Raw genomic sequence first — 14,868 nt, forward strand, 5'->3', positions numbered from 1 at the left:
TTTCAGTGTGTGTGTGTGTGTGTGTGTGTGTGTGTGTGTGTGTGGGCGGGGGGTGGGGGGTTAAATCCCCAAAATTCCGTTCAAATTTTATAATTAGTTCTGCATAGGAGATGTTAGGCCTACGTCTGATTGAGTTTGAGAAGAACTCCACTGCCTTCCAGGAAAGGTTCAATTCTATATGAAATTTGCTCTGTTCTTCCCCCACTTATTATAACGTGCATATGTTTCAAACTTATGACGGAAGGTTCGCCAACTTGAGGTGCCATCATATGGTTGCAGTTTTGGCAGCTTAAAGTCTCTTTTGGAATTTTCTTTTGGTCTTGCAGAAGGTTGTGCGAGGGCAACCCCATTTTGGTTCATAAACCGCACACCCGAGTTATTATAGTCTTGCAAACCAGAATTACTGGAGAGAACATAATGCGCCTGCTGTTGAGTCCCCAATAGACCCTGGGGGCCCATGTTTCATGGTTCAAGATGGAACCATTGGTTGGTAAATTGGCTTGAACCACAGCACTCACTTGATTTTCATAAGGGGTCGTAACATTAGCGGGCATTTGCGCAAAGAACGCAGTCGTATGGTAAGATGGCAGTGCAGCAACTGTAGTATTTGGGATTGAGGCCAGACCGGACCCAGCTATACTGGTTGGAATGGATTGAACCCCAACGATACCCATTCCGGATCCCAGGGGTTGACACAAATGACTACCCCTGGGTTGTACTATGCGAGAGGGAGCTTGTATATTTGTACTAAGTGTGCCACTCATACAGTAGGGTGTTTGTGCAACAACATGGTCACTAGCTTCATGTGGAAAGGATCGAACCACCGTTTGTTCCACCGGTGGGATGTGGTACAGGAGCCATAGGCGGTACATTTGTACTAATTCTAGGGACCTGAACCCCGGTGTCAACCATAGGGTAGGCTGGTCGAACCAGAGCGTTTTGATCAGGTGGACGGATATTATTCCAAATGCAACTTTTGGGTTTTGGTGCAGAAACTGTTGCGGGTACATTTGTGTCAATAGGAGAGGGGTGATCGCCTGTGCTATCCATATGGTAGGGTGGTCTAACAATAGCATTCTGGCCCCCGTCAAGTGGACGGGATTGATTCCAAGTGCCACATGTAAGATGTAGTGCGAGCACAGTTCCTGGAACATTTGAACCTGTTGTAGGGCCCTGCAGCCCTGTTCCTCCCCTATAATTGGGTGGTTGTACCAAAGTGGACTGTTTTATGTCGGGCGGTCACAGCCTATTCCATTTTTCAGCCTTAGATTGTTGTACCGTACCAAAAACTGGTACAGCTGTACCATGATGAGGGTCAAGTACCCCACTCCCACTCATAGGATTAAGCGGCATTTACTTGGATGCTGGTACAATTGTACCCTGCTGCGGGGCACATTCCCCGGAACCACCCAAAAGATAATTTGACACAAAAGCTGATGAATGCGTATTCGTACCAGGCGGAGGTACTTGCCCCCGGTACCACTACTAAGACACGGATGCGGGCGTATTTGTACCATGTGGAGGTACTTGTCCTCCGGTGCCACTTCTAATAATACTTGGCACGGAAACCGATGTGGGCACATTTGTACCAGCGGAGGTACTTGTCCCCCAGTACCTCTTGATGCCATAGTCAGAACTGGTTTATATGCAGCTGGGGTCTGGCACACTTTGCAAGCCTAGAGGTTCGATGCTGCTTGACCCGTCGGTTTAGACATACGGGAGGCGCGGCTTGCCCCCTCTGAATATTCGCATGATGTGATACCAAAGATGAACTAATTTCATTTGTATTCCGTTAAGGGGTTATGATCCCTCGTGTCACCCATAAGGTTCGAAAATGTATGCATTGCTGGATCAGACATACGGGAGGCGGGGGCTTGGCCCCTCTGAATATTCGCGTGATGCGATCCCGAAGATGAACTCATTTCTATAGATAAAAGTAAGCATTATATTTTTACAGAAACTACTAACGTCTTACAAGTAAACTTTAAATCGCAAATACAGTTTATGTATGAGTTGTGCGTATTTGACGTATACAAAGATACCCCATTAAAAAGTGCCTAGATAGCTTCCTGCATATGTTCTCAAAGACCTTTTTCAATTTAAGGCTTTTTTACATTTTGTTCTGCTATAATGACCTCATACTACAAAGTATGAGAAAATATATGCTTTCTTAAATAACAAATAAATAAAATTAAGATGTTGCTGTTTCAAAACCATGACTTACATATAGATTACTTAAATCATATTGTGTCAGTTTGTATCAATCAATATGTGTTCAATGTATGTTTCTTTTAGAATTTAATAACATTCTTAAGGTTATTTATTCAAATCTTAAAAGATGTCATTGCAGAGCAGTATTCCATATTTTACTGATATTATCATATCTCACAAGCTTACAACTAAACATAAAATGTGAAGACATTATTACGTATGTTGTATATTAATAATTTTTACTTTCTCGTTTTACAAGAAAACGACTAGCAAACAGTTAATAAGTTTAAATCAGTATTTTATGTAATTGCTAAAGAAATGTTCTATTAAATGCTGTTTTAATCTTCGAATTTACATTTCAGCCTGTTTTAGTTACTTTTAGCAAACATATGTTTACTTAAAGATCGAACCGTGTCATAATGTGAAAATGATATATTTTCATAATTTACTGATTACACACACCAATTATGTAACTTAGTTTTACTAATGTCGGTATATATGACACATTTTATTCATGTAATAGTTCAAGGTCAAACTGAGGTCAGGTGATGTCTGAAGATAAGGAATGGTCACAGGTTACATCTGCATTAGTATCAAGTCATTCTAGTTAGGGTACTGATGCTAGACGAAACGGTCCCATCTGGTTAACCTCGTACGGACGGACGGACGAACGAACGGACGGACGGACAGGACAATCACTATATGTCTCCCGCATCAGTAGATGCCGGGGGCATAAAAACCTGCACCTTTACTTAATATGAATTTTAAGGTATTACACATATTTTATGTAAGTGTACATAGATTTACCCCACCCACTAAGCTGTTTACTTAGCCATTGATTGCTGGATTAACAGATAATAATTTAATTAAAAGTTGTCATGTCAAATACTTATGATATAGTTAAGGAAATTCTGAACATTATAAAGCATAAAATTTGTAAAATATAATCAAGTAATTAAAAGTGGTAGAATATTTAAAAGAATGTATGTAAAACAACAATTTTTCTGATCATTTTGCATGCAAAATCCATCATATGTCGTAAGAATTTATTTCAATTTAGTTAAAGATTAGATATAATATGTTTTAATCTATTCTGCAACAGAAACTAGTATAAGACTAGGACGATGCCTTTAAATTTGAAATACATTGTCCAGTCAATATGTATAGTATGATTTTTAATTTTCGGCGGCCATATTTGCGGCCATCTTGAATTTGAGCACTTTGCCCACCACTTGCATTCTGGCATCAACTGGTTTTGGAAAATTAAGACTCTTACAAACATTTTGATATATAGTTTGCGATGTGCACATTCGTAGACCACCTACCCCCATGGAAGTGAACTCGTTTGCGACAGTATACGGTCTGTTGTGCGGATCAAAGGGGGGGGGGGGGGGGGGGGGGGGGGTGGTCCCCGTTAGGTGTCTGCGCAAAATGTTTTTTGATTTTATTTATACTTTGTGGTAATATACCTACATGTTTTAAGTTTCATAAACAAGTGTTACTGTTACCAGTTTTGACTTACTTTTATAGATATTCACATTTAAAGTGGGTGGGGTAATCTGACATGTGACCAGCCAGGAACACGATTTCTGTTATTTTTTTAAAAATGGTTCAAACTTTTTACCTGAAACTTTCATGATAAAATAACTATGCAATGGACATTCACACAGCATGTTGTATTTTAAATTGTACTGAATACTTTTTTCACCACAGAGCCACAAAGTGGTCTAATCAAATTTACTGATTTTCAATGGACGAATTTCACCCAAAAGCTAAAACATTTTTTATTAGTTGAGATATTAAGGTGTTATTTTCAGCAGATATTGTAAACTAAATAAACATAAAAATGACAGTATATCAGTATACTCTGATTAATATTAGAAGACTGGTACACTCTCAAACTGGGTAAAAGTGGGTGGGGTAAATAAATATTCGAAGCAACACTACAAAAAATTGTGCAGTTGTTACGAAATGGCCTCAGATTGTCTATTACTATCTTAATTGTGCCCCCATAAATGGTGGGGGCATATAGATTTGCTCTTGTCCGTGCGTCTGTCCGTCCATCCATCCGTGCGTCCGTCCAAAGATCGTGACGCGCCTAGCTTGAAAAGTATTTGATATAAATTGATGAAACCTTGCAAGAGTCTTTATCATGATATGGACTTGCGCACCTTCTATTTTTCGTCTGGCTCCGCCCCCTAATTTTAGAGTTACTGTCCCTGAAATAGTTAAAAATTGCAAATTTTCACCTTGTGACACACCTAGCTCAAAAAGTATTTGATATAAATTGATGAAATGTTGCATGAGTCTTTATAATGATATGAACTTGCACATCTCCTATTTTTCGTCTGGCTCCGCCCCCTATTTCTAGAGTTATGGACCCTGAAATAGTAAAAAATGCACATTTTCACCTTGTGACACGCCTAGCTCAAAAAGTACTTGATATAGATTCATGAAACCTTGCATTAGTCTTAATCATGATATGAACTTGCGCATCTCCTATTTTTAATCTGGGTCCACATCCTATTTCTAGAGTTATGGTCCCTGAAATAGTCAAAAATGCACATTTACACCTTGTGGCACGCCTAGCTCAAAAAGTATTTGATATAAATTGATGAGTGTTTATCATGATATGAACTTTCGCACCTACTATTTTTTATCTGGGTCTGCCCCCTATTTCTAGAGTTATGGCCCCTGAAATAGTAAACAGATGCACATTTTTACCTAAGTATGTGCCATACTCAGAAGTATTCTCGGTGCCTTACTCAGAAGTATTTAAATGTAAATTTATGAAACCTTGCTTGAGTCTTTATCATAATGTGACTTTTGCACACATGGCATTCTTCTTGAGAAGTTTAGCATTCATTACAGAGTTATAGCCCTTGAAATAGCCAAAATTAGTGGATTTTTTGTTTGTGATTCTCATAGCTCAAAAAGTATATGGTATAGAATAATGAATCCTTTTCATACTTTTTTTGAGGCTATACCCAATTAAGACTGTAAACATTTGAATTATTTCCCCTTATTTGCGACAAATGTACCAGTCGGGCCGGGGGGAGGCGGGGGAGGGGTGGGGAGGTGTCTACTCCATGTGTCCTACAGACACATTCTAGTTTTATTAAATACAGACTTGGTTGATAAATTTTAACAAAAAAATAGTTCTCTTAAATAAGACTTTATACATCGTGTGCCATGGAAAAATCAATGCAGAAAATTTAATGTTAATTTGAACAATAGCTTTCCTCCAAATATACTGCCTCAGGCAAAACCTTTTGTTAAATACTTTGAGCTTTCAGGGTTAATTTGGTTTGTCTACATGTCATGTTCAAGGTCCATGCTTTTTCCATGACACACATGTATAAAGTGGGAAATTTTTTGTTAAAATTTATCAAACAATGCTGTATTTAATAAAATTAAGATAGTAATAGACAATCTGAGGCCATTTCGTAACAACTGCACAATTTTTGTAGTGTCGCTTCGAATATTTATTTACCCCACCCACTTTTTCCCAGTTTGAGAGTGTACCACTCTTCTAATATTAATCAGGGTAAACTGATATACTGTCATTTTTATGTTTATTTAGTTTACAATATCTGCTGAAAATAACACCTTAATATCTCAACTAATGAAAAATGTTTTAGCTTTTTGGTAAAGTTCGTCCATTGAAAATCAGTAAATTTGATTAGACCACTTTGTGGCTCTGTGATGAAAAAAGTATTCAGTACAATTTAAAATGCAACATGTTGTGTGAATGGCCATTGCATAATTATTTTATCATGAAAGTTTCAGGTAAAAAGTTTGAACCATTAAAAAAAAATAACAGAAATCGTGTTCCTGGCTGGTCACGTGTCAGATTACCCCACCCACTTTAAATGTGAATATCTATAAAAGTAAGTCAAAACTGGTAACAGTAACACTTGTTAATGAAACTTAATACTTGTAGGTATATTACCACAAAGTATAAATAAAATCAAAAAACATTTTGCGCAGACACTAACTGAACCCCCCCCCCCCCCCCCCCCCCCCCCCCCCCTTTGAACACAATGGGTAGAGAGTATCGAGATGTGTATGTGTTGAAAATTTTAAGGTGATGCTTTTTGTAATAAAAAAATATTCAGGCATATGTTTGTTGCGTTTTCATATCTCGTCAGTGTATTTCTGAATTCCGGAGACACACTTAGAAATGCATACATAAAGTCTAATGGATTGAATTCAAACAAAATCAACGCTTGATTTACATGCTTTTATTTCAATGTAATAATTCTAAAGGTACATTTGTATATTACAAAGACGGAAGGGATTATTTTTCAAAGTTCCTTTCACCTTTTCCGCTGAATACAAGTTTTACGCATATTTTTCAAACTATAAAATGATGTAAAACATAGTAAAAGATTAAAAAACAAGAAAGTTAACTCTTATCTACATTATCTATAGTTCAAATCGAAAGAAGTAAATTCAAATTAAAAATCTTCAAACCGAAACTAGACAATTTCTGCCAGACGTTAGAAATAATGCGTTGCATATTAGATTTAGAAGCTTTAACCTTTAGTATTTGGTAATTTTACAGTTATGTAATATCTGTAACGTGATATTCTGTATCCTAAGGGCACATAGAACAAAGAAATGAATAAGGAGAACAGCCTACAGAGCTTAGACCATTATCTTATAAAATATAAAGAAGTAACAGTTGCTCTTGCTCTATATGACATTATATATAAAGGTTACAAGGTTAGTTTTGTGTAAAAGCTATACTATGTTAATGTTCACCGTTACTGAGACTGGAATATCTGCGAAGTACATATACTGCTGTATACCATCGTCCAATTACGCAAAAATAACTTTCAATTAGAAAGGGTTTATATATTGAAACAACTATTTTTCAGCTTGATAAAGTATTTGCAATAGCTGGTAGAGGATTTTCGTTGTTTTTTTTTACAGAAAAAATCCTATCGCATTACCGGCAAGACAGGCCAGAATGATATGGTATTCAGTTTTAAGGAAACAAAAGTTTTATAACATAATATCGTCTTAATTGCATTTGTAAGCTTAACCATTACATTAGAGAGAAACATATTTTCCTGTTCACCACTTGCACATTCTTTGTAACCTACTACGCAACACTTTCAATAAATATCATTACAACACTTAAATATAGATTTAAATCTTATTGAAAGATAAAATCTATGTAAGCATTTAAGAGTTCTAGTAGTTCAATTAGTTCAAACGAAAATGCTATAGTTCTTTTTCGATTTCATGCTTTGTTAAGTTGTTCACTGGAATAAAGACCTGCAAAACTGTACTTTGTGTAAAATAAGAGGCTGACATTTCATATTCAATCAGGATTTAACCAAATTATAAATATAAAACTAAGTCAATAATTAATCCGAAAATGCTGAAATATATTAATGTCGAAAAGCCAATTTACAATTAGATTTTCAAAACAAATTCATGGTAACCGTTACTGAATACCCATTATTTTGTTGGATACGGGAACTCCATCACATTTAACAAGATAAAAAAAATTAGATGATTGTAAGCCAACGCTGCTTTTAATGTTAGATTTTCAAAACAAGCAGTTCCTTTTACAAAGGTCCTGGAACTGAATATCCATTACTTTTATTAGATGGGGAATCTCTGTCACATTTATTTATAATAATAATATCTAAACTTAGATAAGTAGGTAGTCAACATTGCTTTTAATGTTAGATTTTCAAAGCAATTCCTTTACAAAGTTACTGATTAAACATTTATTTTGCTGGATTAAAGATAAACGATTAGATAATGGGTATAACATAATTTAGAGTATTAAACATGTTTTTTACAGAATTACTTAATAGCCATATTTTTTTCGATGATATAAAGATCTAAAATTAGGTAAATGTAATCAACTTACGATGCGTATGTGTTTGGTCTTTTCTCTACAACTCGGACAAATTTGTCCGCTCCCGATACAGACATATTTTAAAACATTAATAATGCTCTTACGAGTTTTATTTTTCGTATACATATTCAGTAAATTGATTCTTGAAAATAAATTTCGATCTCAAACTGAAATTAAGACGTTTATCCCTGCCTGCAGTACTAACTAAATATGCTATTTTCAGTAAGATGTAAAGTTTCATACTGTCAGAACAGCACTTAGACCATCCAAATTTCACCACTTGTAATGCAGGACCTAAATTACTTTGATTTAATTTCTACAAAAACATTATTTTCTACCTATAACTCATGACATGTAAGTGTTAATATGAAGAGTAGATATGTTAAAATTATTTATTTTGTTGTTTTTATTTGTAAGGCTTAACGTCGAAATGACACATTTATGTCATTATTGTATAAACTAAGGAAAATACATATTGTGTACATGATATTGTTATACAGATATACGTCAATTTCCTTGAAGTTCAACGCGACACTGTGTATAGTAATGATGACGATAACAGCAACAACTGCACAACTGCAGCAACAACAGCAGCAACAATCATGATAATTATAGTAGTGATAATAACAACTTATTTAAAGAGGATAACATATGTGTCTATAACCAGTCTAACATGTGGTTCTCCAACATAATAATGTAAAATGATCCTAATTATGAAACGTGTACATTGAAGTATAACACATGAATTTAAATAAGGCATTAGAACACATTAATCCTTAGTGGCATTAACAGTATGAAATACAATGTAGTTTAAAATCTAGACAATATCATAAGGTAAAATATGTACAACTGGTTAAGGAATAAATGCAATTTTTAATCCGCGCACAGAAAGGTAAAAGATATGTAACAGCCATCATAATAGTAATGTTGTGATATCTAAAACGAGGTTGTCTCCGCTGGTTGTCAAAATTACAAGTCTGTCATCAAGCACTGATTACAGATGTATATCCTCTTCGTCTCTACATTCCATACTCAGTAACCAATATCCTTCTAAACATTGAACTGTTAAACGTTTATCGAATTTATTTTCCATATCTATATACTTTCCTTTTCGCTTGATAAGCGGAACTCTATGTTTCCATTTCAAAATTTGAGTAGGAATCAAAAGAACGTATATATTCATTTACACATTTGTGACAGAAGATGTACTGGTCCTGAAATGAAAGAATTTTAAAATACTTGTTCCAGCACACCGACAGCGTTTCTGAAAACAACATCGACGTTCATGTTTACACGCTCTTGTGAAAACTATATCAAAATAAATCACAATGGGCACACGCTTCTTATGACAAAAAGTCGCTCTAGTCCCTTAATAAACTGTCAAGGTATGAATAACTGAAAATATGTCTACCAAGAAGCATTTATTAGAATTTTTAAAAAGGCCACTTCAACACCCGTTAACGGCCCTATGGAAAAGTTAGTAGACAATGATATGTACATTTAAATTTTTTTAAAGAGATGGTCGTTTGTATTACATACAATACACGATGATGACGTTAACTCTTACAGAAAAATATTACAACGCACTTCACTTACTTTATTTGGTATTGAATTGTGTCGCCTATATTTGATTTGCCGAATTGTGTTCACAATACTTATTTCTTGGTCAATTCGTATCTTCTCCAGCAGAATTGAAACGGCACAAAATATCCCATTTTTCTCTGCCCCAGTGCTAAATAGTGAATGAAATTACATGCTGGTGTTTGGACAGAGTTATGGATCAATGAAACCAAAACATTTGACAATGATTGATACACCTTTTTATGGCAGTGGCCAAAAACAATATCTAATAATTTCAGATGTTTATACTAGGCAATCAGCATTTCACATTAAGTTACTACTCATCATATAAATCAAATTATTTAGTTGTAGACAAAAGTGTATACATTCGTGAAATGCTTATATGAAAAAATCTCTTGAATGGTATAGACATTTCATATTCGAACATAGACATATCTGCACAGATATTCTTATAATTTATAATTTTAATAAAATCAATTTAATGCACTTGATATAACGTTAGATGAATCATTAGCGTATGCATTTAACGTTTAAGTGCTGTGCACGAAGTTCACGCGAAGTTCATATGGTAATTATGCATATCAGTCCTTTAGAAGAAGTCCCTTGTTATAACGATAAAGACACTGACATTAAATTTAAAGTTAAACAGACTATTACTCACAGACAATGCACAAGTATCGGTCCTTTTGCTCCGTTACTTCTGTACGTTAGTTCTACATCTTTTACAAACTCTACAAACTTTGCTGGTTCTCCCGGAATGTTCTTCGTATCATTCCAGTGCGTAAACTGAATATGTGGGATAGTGACTTCCTCTCTACCATACTGTAGCAGAAAGTATCACAATATTATGCTACAATATTAGACTTGAACACATATACATAAACGTGAAATTCAAGTCAAAGTTTATGTAATTTGCTCGTGCAAGGTTTTGTTCAAAATAAAATTATCTGCATAAGTATAACACTCATTCACGGGTGGTAAACGCGCAATCCTATTCCCATTGGGAATACGCTTAAAATGGGTTGCGCGACTTCCGGTGCTGGTGTTGCGCATCAATATATACAAAATCGAGGTAGGTGGGTTTTTGTTTTTGTAAATAATGACACATTTATGAGTGTTTTCGAAAAAAGCAAAATGCTATTCGACACAAAAATGAATAAAGATCATATGTTTGAAATGCGAAATTATTAATTTAAGAATCAGCCCTGATATCATGAAAACTCTGCTGGCTCGGTCTGTCAGAAAAGTTTGGAATCATAAAAATGCAAATTTTCTAACTTGTGCCTTCTTTCTGGAAATGTGACGCTTCTAATGATCAAACACGTGTATAACAGTCATGAATATTACATACACTTGAACGAAATGTTGCTTTAGGGGGAAAGATTGGCAAAAAAACAATCGGGAATAGGGTTGCGCCCTGGTAATGGAGTTGCGCGTATACATTATATACATTATGATGTATACGAGCAACTCCATTCCCGATGCGCAACCCCATTCCCGATGATTTTTTGTCAATTATGTCCCTGTAAGCAGGATTTGAAGCAAATAATTTTGATATTCGTTACTATATAACAGTTGAGTTATCATAAAAAGCATCAGATGTCCTCAGATTAGGTATATGAGGTCAGAAACTTCCATTTTTGTTGATTTCATACTTTTTTCACACTTCGTGTCGCCAGAGTTTTTGTGGTAATAGAGCCGAATCATAAATTACAAACCAGATATTTTATATATACGATATATCATCATATTTGTGTCGAATAGCATTTTCCTTTTTTCGAGAAAAAATATTCTTGTCTCATACGAAGCAAAATCATGACTTCACATTTCTCAATTTCGTCTATTTTTACGCGCAACACAAGCACCGGAAGTCGCGCAACCCATTTTAAGCGTATTCCCGGCGGGAATTGGGTTGCGCGTTTACCACCCGTGTCATTGACAATGAAAGATGGACGTAATGAAAAAACAAAGGAGGTTTGATTAATATCGAGAAATATTTTTCTAATTTTTTAACTAATGAATCATGTCAAAATAGTTTTTAATAACGGTTTACATATGCAGTTAATCTGATTTTATTCATTGACCATAATGACACTAAAATTTAACAATCATGGTAGACTTTGAAATATAAAGACTTACTTTTCCTTTATGAGAAATGCTTAGTGTTCGCAGCACATACTGATCTTTGTCTAATTTCTGATGAGTCTTAACTGTGAACGTTCCAATCTTCACTTGTTGGTTATCAACAGTATACGTCCCTACGGTCTGAGAATAGAAAAATGTAACAAAATCTCAAAGTCGTTACACAAAAAATGAAATAAAATATCAAGATCGTTATACGAAAAAAAAAAAGATAGTAAATGAAAACCTGACTCGCTCCTTGGATCGGTCCATTATTATCAAAAATGACTTCAAAATGATTACCATTCCATTCAGCTTTACTATCATATATTAGCCGTGTCATGAGAAAACCAACATAGTGGGTTTGCGACTGAGCGCCTGTGTAATCGAGAGCTGTCCGCTAACAGTTTCATCAATTCCAATAGGCTTTAAAAGCGAACAGCATAGATCCTGATCAGACTGCGCGGATGCTGGTCTGGATCCATGCTGGTCGCAAAGCCACTATGTTGGATTTCTCATGGCACGGCTCAAATATTCTTGTGAAAGATGCTGTATTATTTCCTTACTTCTCATGAACAGACTCAATCAAACCGGGTCTGCTATTGTTTTGTTTAGTTGCGTTGTTTTAGAAGGATGTTCCTTTTAGATTGTATTCACATCAAATGTTGCATGGAGAAAAGTGGGTTACTTTGCGTTGTTTCAGAAGCATATTCCTTTTAGATTGTATTCACATCAAATGTGGTATGGAGAAAAGTGGGTTACTTTGCGTTGTTTCAGAAGGATGTTCCTTTTAGATTGTATTCACATCAAATGTGGTATGTAGAAAAGTGGGTTACTTTGCGTTGTTTCAGAAGGATGTTCCTCTTAGATTGTATTCACATCAAATGTGGTATGGAGAAAAGTGGGTTACTTTGCGTTGTTTCAGAAGATGTTCATTTTAGATTGTATTCACATCAAATGTGGTATGGAGAAAAGTAGGTTACTTTGCGTTGTTTCAGAAGATGTTCCTTTTAGATTGTATTCACATCAAATGTGGTATGGAGAAAAGTGGGTTAGATCAAATTTGTGTTGTAGAAGAAGAAATAATAAAAAGGTTCTCATTTAAATCAAGTAGTCTAAGTTAGAAACCACCTAAGGTCGGAGGGACGGTTGACGATCACAATAGTTAAAATGATATATTTCGTTTTAGCACAGATCAAAATGAAAATATTAAGCAAACATGTGCAGGAAACTTGTCATTAATGCATAATCAAATGACGAAAATGGGATTGGCGCCTGTGTAACTGAGAGGTGACCAAAAACATTTAGGTGTGTTTTTATTAAGTGCAATTCTACCTTGTCATCGACTGCATTTGCTTCCATACTGACAATACATGAAACCTTCTCCTGAACAATCAATGCAAGGAAATCAACAACTGTGTCTGGTAGAGGTGTTTGTGCCACCAGGAAACGATTAATGGCTTTATGACTCTGTAATATCAATTATTCATTTTTAGACGTTTAATTCTGAAAGAAGCAGGTTTGCTTAATGTTTTACTTTCAGTCGTTTACTTGCATCATTTATTTTGTCAAAAATGATGAAATGACAGAATATATTTATTCAATACGATGTTGTGTCTTATAACTCTTATTTAATGCTCATTGGACATGAATTGATAAAAAAATCGTGTGACATATGAAAGGCACTTACATTTACGTATACTGCATTTATGAAATCTGAAGAACCCGGATTTCTGTCGAGATATAGTTTTGGTCTGTAACGGTCTCCTGTGATAGTTTCAAAATATTTGCTTCAATATTATTATATAAAATAGATATCATTTAGATACGTATAAACACAATTAATGCAGGTCTTTATCAGAGGTTTTGTGGCATAAGTGGTGCTGTGTACTTCAAATATAGACATTTAAAATGGTCAAAACATTAACATAAGACTTCGTTCAAGCTTTATTCCAGTCCAGATTGAGCTGAAATGTTATTTATGAATATACACAAGTTATTTTACCCGAAATGATAATCGGCAGCAAACTATATATTACCTTATATAATTACGACATTCGCTGGTTTTAGTGAAAAACAATGTGCGAGTTAAGCTACATTAGCGTCCAAAATGCCTAACTGTCCAATGAGAATACATTGTATGTAATAACACGGAAATTACGGAAATTACCAATGTGATTACTGTTCCAATACCTGATTTTGAAAATGTCGTAAATAAATCAATACACGATTTACTATTCATCACAGAAAATTTCAATTTGTCTTACCCGGAATATCAGCACCGTCTCTGTTTTTATTTCTCATAGCAATGTTCCTTTTAACAGCTTCTATCTCATCATCGGATCTTTGTTCAACAGAAGCTTGCAGTTTCTATAAGTATTCATCAAAACATACATAATTTACGTTAACGGTTTGGCATTTACACACATTTTGTTATTTTATTGATATGAATATCTATTTCACGAACGAAAAACCATAGGATTGATAGCGTCTTTTGATTTAGTTTGACTGCGAAGCAAAGGTGTAAGACTATATTGCTGTTTATATATTCTAGAACTGGCCTGCGCGTTGAAAGAATTACAACATTACCGGCTATTACTGGAATTATTCTACAAATGTGCAGAGCAGCTCTACAACTGTCCGCATTCTCATACTGCGCATTTATATATTATAACATATATACTACCAGCGACGAATAGGGGTATCAGTAAAATGTGTATTTACCTCAAATTTTTTCCCAAGATGGTCCTCTGTGAGCGATTTCATATATTCAGCAAATTTCGAAGCCTCGACAGCCTTGCTATCAAAGGTCAATGTATGTACCAGTGCATTGTGAAGGTACTGATATTGTTCCTATTTATTCAAGGTTAAAAACCAAACGTGTGATTCTGACCAAACAATTGATATTACTAACAACATTTGATGCTACAATACAAAACCAAATATGGTAAAGAAATCTAGCAAATAACAGTTCGTAAATTAATCGGAGTAACCATAATTGATGGCAGATATTCATAAATTAATTCTTATCTAAATATATGTTATTTTTGATATACATTTTTGAAAGAACAATC

At 34.9% G+C, this 14,868-nt stretch overlaps 1 protein-coding gene across 1 annotated transcript in view; it reads right to left on the reverse strand.

Moving 5' to 3' along the window:
* Positions 1-6,440: 6,440 nt before the first annotated feature.
* Positions 6,441-14,868, reverse strand: part of LOC128557109 (receptor-type tyrosine-protein phosphatase kappa-like) — a 33,325-nt gene continuing 24,897 nt past the window's right edge. The window contains exons 13-20 of the mRNA XM_053543819.1: positions 14,519-14,647; positions 14,062-14,164; positions 13,485-13,561; positions 13,130-13,264; positions 11,813-11,938; positions 10,335-10,495; positions 9,689-9,824; positions 6,441-9,306 (exon numbers count right to left, since the gene is read on the reverse strand). Coding sequence (XP_053399794.1) covers positions 9,223-9,306; positions 9,689-9,824; positions 10,335-10,495; positions 11,813-11,938; positions 13,130-13,264; positions 13,485-13,561; positions 14,062-14,164; positions 14,519-14,647 — 951 coding nt within the window. The 3' untranslated portion in view covers positions 6,441-9,222. The remainder of the gene's footprint in view (positions 9,307-9,688; positions 9,825-10,334; positions 10,496-11,812; positions 11,939-13,129; positions 13,265-13,484; positions 13,562-14,061; positions 14,165-14,518; positions 14,648-14,868) is intronic.

This window comes from Mercenaria mercenaria, chromosome 5 (assembly GCF_021730395.1).
Source record: "Mercenaria mercenaria strain notata chromosome 5, MADL_Memer_1, whole genome shotgun sequence".
NCBI lineage: Eukaryota > Metazoa > Mollusca > Bivalvia > Venerida > Veneridae > Mercenaria > Mercenaria mercenaria.